The sequence below is a fragment of the Corylus avellana genome, chromosome ca1 (genome assembly GCF_901000735.1).
Source record: "Corylus avellana chromosome ca1, CavTom2PMs-1.0".
Taxonomy (NCBI): Eukaryota; Viridiplantae; Streptophyta; class Magnoliopsida; order Fagales; family Betulaceae; genus Corylus; species Corylus avellana.
This window is the reverse complement of record NC_081541.1, coordinates 32,457,744-32,464,091: the sequence shown is the minus strand read 5'-3', so window position 1 is coordinate 32,464,091 and position 6,348 is coordinate 32,457,744. Positions and strand designations below refer to the sequence as shown.

The 6,348-nt window shown below is 38.4% G+C and overlaps 1 protein-coding gene across 1 annotated transcript; it reads left to right on the top strand.

The window, feature by feature from the left end:
* Positions 1-2,468: 2,468 nt before the first annotated feature.
* LOC132163213 (peptidyl-prolyl cis-trans isomerase) lies at positions 2,469-3,307 on the top strand. Its single transcript, XM_059573421.1, has one exon. It carries the CDS (start codon positions 2,536-2,538, stop codon positions 3,055-3,057), a length of 522 nt encoding a protein of 173 aa, XP_059429404.1. The 5' UTR covers positions 2,469-2,535; the 3' UTR covers positions 3,058-3,307.
* Positions 3,308-6,348: the final 3,041 nt, after the last annotated feature.

Sequence of the window (6,348 nt, the reverse complement as noted above, 5' to 3'; positions counted from 1 at the left end):
CTTTCTTTTTATTAAGGGTGGTCACACGAACACTCTAATCTTTTTTAATTGTTTTAAATAATAAGTCAGCTCCACGTGTGCAAAAGTTAAGCATTTATTTAATTTGTCAAAATACTCTTTAAAGTAGGTGTGAATTTTTATTTGTTCATAAAGAGTGTTATTATGTTTTGAATTATTTGTTAATATGTTTGAGAACAATGTGACTTTCAAACGAAAAATAACCGTTAGGAAACATTGTCAGAATTTTTCAAAAGAAATTTTTTTTATGGCTAACTATCCAAAGGTTTCAATCTTCCCGCGTCATACATAGTGAATAATGTTAGATTTTGGGCATGGGCATGATTCTAAATGAATTATTATATAAATGAAATTTTGAATGCTAAGAAGAATCCCTATTCCTTTACGAAAGTGAAGTATGATGCAATTGAAGAATAATGATCCTTTTTGAAAGAAAAGAAAAAGAAGAATAGAATCGTAGAGTAGAGTCATAAGGACTTTTAAATGCTTTAAGGAGTTCTAAAAATTTCAATGTGTGTTTTTTTCAACGCTAAAGATTCCAATATTGTATGATACCCGCAAATAAATATGTATGTGTCAATCAATTGTAAAAAATTCCGAATTTGGCATTTTATTTTTCTTTTTAAGTTTTAGGAAAAACAAATATATTTTTCGGTTGATAGAAATGTAGACAACTTCGGTTTTTTTTTTTTTTTTTTTACATTTCCACACAAGGAAAAGGGAGAGAGATTCGAATTAGTGACGTCCGCTTCATTAGATATGATATACAACCGATTGAGCTAACCTTGGGAGACAACCAACTTTTATTAAATCAATAGATATGTTATAGTGCAATAAAAAGACCATTTTTAGCTCATAAAAGTTTTAGGTGGCAAGAGGTCATAGGCAAATCAATAGGTAGGGCCACAGCAATTATGAATGGAGTTTATAACCTCTTACCACCTAAAACTTTTATGGGTTTTGTTTCTCAACTAGTCTTAGGGTTTTCTCACTTTCTCTCTAGCGCCGCAGCCTCAGGTAAGCCCCCTCCCCCTCGCTTGCCCTTGCACCGGGTGCCAGTAGTTTACTTGATGTCCTTGGCCCAGGTTGCCTCCTCCCTACCCTTTCTCTGCCGCACCTTCCTCTTTGTTCCGCTTTTGTCCTTGGCGAAGCTCTCTGGTTGTTTCCTACTCCTTTCCTTTCTGTTTTTTTTTGCTATGTTTTTGGTGTGATGTTCTTGTAGCCTTGCTTGTGTGACACTCGGTGTGGGTGTTGATTTTGAGGGTTTCTTTTAGACTCCCCCCAGTTTTGTTTTGTGTTCGCCGCCGATCTCCTCCGCCCACCGTCCAATGCTGGGTCTTTCCTCGTGCCCCTCCAACGATGAGCTTCAACATCCCCTGCTGGCGATCAGTTTTTCGACCAGCTAGTGATCAGTTTTGCCACCCTCCGTCCACTGTTTTGGGCTTTTTCCACGTCCCCACCGCGTTGAGCTTCCGTCGTTCCCTTCCGGTGTCAGTTTCCGGCGAGTGCACAATCGGCATCTACGCTGTGTGTGCCTGTTCCCGTTTGTTTTATTTTCCTTGTATTGTCTATGTTCATGTTTTTTCCCTGTATGCATTTCATTTCTCTTATTTGCTTATAATAAGGCCCTGCTTCTTTGGTTCTCCCACGTTTTATTTCGGTTTTCTTGCTTCTGTTTTGTAATAAGGCTTGGCCACTCGATCTGCCTGCTTGGATGTGAACTGAACTTTGGTCCATATCTTTTAGGTCGTGGATGTGAATTTTAGTCCAAACCTTCGAGTTGTGGACGTGAACTTCATCCTGGCTTTTGGGTCGAGGAGGAATTTGCGCTATCTATGCATTGGATTGCCTCTGTCTTATGCAGATCTGTTATTTCAATTGAAAACTAGTCATAGGTTAACAGAGGTTTTAGGTAATGTTGTATCCTTATAGCTTCGGCTATAATTTGCATTTTCAGGGCTTTGTGCTTCTGCGATGTAAGAGTTTTATACTTGTAATTATTATCAATGAAATTGGAATGTATTTCTTTCAAAAAAAAAAAAAAAAAAAAAAAAAAAACTTTTATGGGCTAAAAATAAATTTTTATTGCACTAAAAGCATTTCTCTTCAATCAAAGGCAGGTGGCAACTCGCATCGAAGAAAATGGCTGACAAGTGTACTATTTATGTACACCTCATGAATCCCTCAAATCAGAGCCGTTTCAAACGGCGTCGTTTTCCCTCGTCCCTCCCACACAGTCCAATAGTCCACGCTCCTTATCCGGAATAATGACGAAGAGCATATACCGTCATATCTCGAATCTCCTACACTAACACTAGTCAAAACCTAACCTAACCATAGTTACTCCCACTACCGTCACGATCCCCCCACGCGTCCTCATCCAACGGCTCATTCCAACCTTACAGACACAATCCCCATGTCCCAACCCCTATATAATCCTTCCTCGTCCCCTCAAAACCCTAAGCAATTTCTCTCTCTCTTGCTAATCTTTGATCGAACATCAAAATCTCTGCTTCAATGGCGTCAAACCCTAAGGTTTTCTTCGACATGGAGATCGGCAACCAGCCCGCTGGCCGGATCGTGATGGAGCTCTACGCCGACACCACTCCCCGCACGGCCGAGAACTTCCGTGCCCTCTGCACCGGTGAGAAGGGAACCGGCCGCTCCGGCAAGCCCCTCCACTACAAGAAATCATCCTTCCACCGGGTGATCCCCGGGTTCATGTGCCAGGGCGGAGACTTCACCGCCGGGAACGGCACTGGCGGCGAGTCCATCTATGGCGCCAAGTTCGCCGATGAGAACTTCATCAGGAAGCACACCGGCCCCGGCATCCTCTCCATGGCCAATGCCGGCCCCGGCACAAACGGATCTCAGTTCTTCATCTGTACCGCCAAGACCGAGTGGCTCGACGGCAAGCACGTAGTGTTCGGACAGGTCGTGGAGGGCCTGGACATCGTGAAGGCGATCGAGAAGGTCGGATCCAGCTCCGGCAGGACCGCCAAGACCGTTGTCGTCGCCGACTGTGGTCAACTCTCTTAGATCTGATTTAACTCTTTATCTAATAATACTACTATGTTTTTCATCTACTTGGGAGTGTCGTTTAACTCTTTTTTTAACGTCGTTTAGCCTTATGTGGTTGTCGGTATGGTCATGGTGCTCTTTCTTTTTTAAGAGTCTTATGGGACTTGGGGACTTTCGTTACCCTTAGATCTGGTGGTTCTGAGACTTTTTATTGTGTGATAAAATGAACTACCACCATTAAATAATATGCTGCTCTTCGTTTTCCTCATGCTTTTCGTTTATTATCCGTAACGTTTGCTTTAATTCCTTGATCGGTTTGTAATTGTTACAAGATTTTAAGCAGATTTATCTATCTCTCTCATGTGAAATAAATAAATGTTGACGACGGAGTCAACGAATCAAACAAGCTAGATATTTGTTTGTTAAAGTTCTCGATGATTCGGCGTTCAAAAAAAAAAAAAAAAAAAAAAAAGATAAGGGAGAGATAAGTATTGACTTGTTCATGATGGTGACTTTTGTCTCATGGCCTTTGATAATAATTAGGATTTGTGGTCCAGATTAGGCTCCGTAAATTAATCATGATCCTAAGGCTTAAAAAAGAGTAAAGAATATGTGTTAGTTATATATGCCCTTGATTCTCTCGACTTTTGTTGTGTGGGTGCGTATTAGGTTGAGGCCTCCGTAAATATCTTGGATTTTTTTATGAGTTGTTTTATGATTATATTTCCTAGGATGCTCTTAGTTTGTGTTACTTTTTTGTTATTTGGGCCCAACTTTTAGCTGTGCCTCGTCCTAGTCGGACATGTAAATTCGGGCCACTGATCAGTGGAGTTGAGAATCATCTAAAACAAAGGCCCATTGGGAGAGAAATAAGGGTTATTATTTTTTAAAAAATAATATCTGACCCGGAGAATGTGTATTATTTTGTTAAATATTTTTGGTAAAGATTTATTTCTTTATTTTTATCTAACAATCATATTTTAGAAAATTTGTTTTTTTTTTTTAAAAAAAAAGAATATTTCATTCAAAATATTGTCTCTTCTCCGAGATGGTCATATTTTCAAGAATTTAATAGACCAATCGTGGAAATTTTAATTATTATTATTATTATTATTATTATTTTCGGTTGGTGGGTGTATCAGTTGGTAAGAATAAAAAAAAATTGAATTGGACCCCACTTCAGTATGAAGTTGATATGTTCGGGTGAGAAGTCGGGGTGCGGTTTTTTTAAGATTCCCAACTATCTTTGGGCTCTACTTGTATTGAGTGAGCTCATCAATATCTCATCCATCCGACCAAACCAAAGAGGTAACCACTCTCATCGAGTGCGCAAAATGTATTATGTAATAGAATAGTGTATAGTGGCAGATTATTTAAATAGTCAATTGTATGACAAACAACCTCATATGTATTGACATCCCCTGTAAATGCTGTGGAACATCATTTGAATTTCTATCCTCATGATGACTTTAAGATGCTACTGTGCTTTTAGATTTTGGATTCGAACTAATCCTATACAAAATCTGCTATATGATTTGCTAAATAGGTTCATTTCTTTTTTTTCCCTAATTGAAAACGGGACAGGTTTACAAAGGGAAATCCAATTTGACATGTCCTGCTAATTCCATGATACATCATTTGAGAATCAATTTTTAGAGAAAAAATTTGTAAAGTGTAACATTTTTCGATTTTAGTGGGTTATAGGCTAGTGATTAATAATGCCCGGACGTTCGCGGCATATATACAATAGTAATGACTAATGAGTGAGAAGTTGTCCCTTAATATTCTATCAACGTCCAGTTTGAAGAAATGTGGAGGTCGTGGGAACCATTTTTTGTATGCCGTGCGTGGAGATGTTATTGATTCCCTCGCAAGGTGGTGTTATTTGTACACTTTGTTGGATTTGATTGCATACTTGCTTATCATCTTCTCTCTTCTTCTTCTTCTTCTTTTTTGGCGCTATACATGTCCTTAAAAATGGCTGCAAAAGTAGAAATAGTCAGTACCCTCGGTATTTATACTCGGTCTATAACCCGGGGTTGAAGATGGATTTTTGTTGTCTTTGTGATGGATGAGTGAACAAATTGGTGAATACTTTAGGGGTGACAGAAGATTGATGCCAAACAACCTTGGCAGTTAATTGTACGGGATCTCCATCTTAAAATGCATCATATATAAAGATGCTCAAAGATTTTGGTAGTAGTGTTGTTTAAGGGACAAGCAAACACATGGTCGGAATTATGGTTTGACATTTATGACTTTAGTTCTCATTAGGGTGATTTTTTTCTCCAACTCATCCCGATAAAAATTAAACAACCAAAAAAAAAAAAAAGTCTTTTTTATTTTTATTTAATGATATTTTTCAAATCAACAGCTTTTTAATGATTCACCAATTTATTTTCACTATAATCTCTACAATCTTGAGCTCTATAAGTGAGTTGGAACAGGATTCCCAACCAATTTTTGCTACCCTCTGTAATTGGGTAGTGAATTTATAGGGGATCCAGCCCTCTCCTACAAACTTTTTTGCAATTCTCCTGTCTCCCTCTTCTTCGGACAAAAATTGCAAAAAAAAATCCCTATCCCAACAACTTTACCTTAGTCCACTTAAAAGGACAATCTCAGCCCAAAGGGCAACAATAGAGCCCTCAATCCCCATCTCCCTCACTTGTTTATAATTCTCATATTAACCAATATGTTTTCATTAAATGACTATTTACTATTTACTAGTTACTAATTCACTATTTATCGCCTCTATAGGAAGCTACATGCTTGGCCCTAAGCCTAAGCTTTTCTACAACATCATGATGGGTGACCAATCTGTTGGTCGGTTTACAGTGGAGCTATACGACAACGACAAAAAGGTCGTCGACAATGCCCTTCAGTTCGTGAATGAGATCCAAAAGGTTTCCACATCCGGAATATCTTTGAAGGCCATGGTATATCACTAACTTAGATCATCTCATTAACTTCATCCAATAATGTTATTATAGGCCTGAGGCCTCTATCTATCTTTTGGGTTATCGTTTAACTTATTTAGTGTCATCTTACTTTGGTGGTTCTAAGACTTCTCATTATGATATAAGATGAGCTACCTTTGAATAAAATATTAGCAAATGCTTGATGATCGATTGTTAGGGAAATGCTGGAAATTACCCACTTTTCAGCATTTTCCGTTGCTTCAATTCTTGGAATGGTTTGTGATTGTTTGATATTTGATACCCATGTGTTGTATGCAGATTAGATAACTCTAGAAAAATGATAGACCTACAATTCTTTTACAACTTGTTAACACGTGTCAGCATGTGA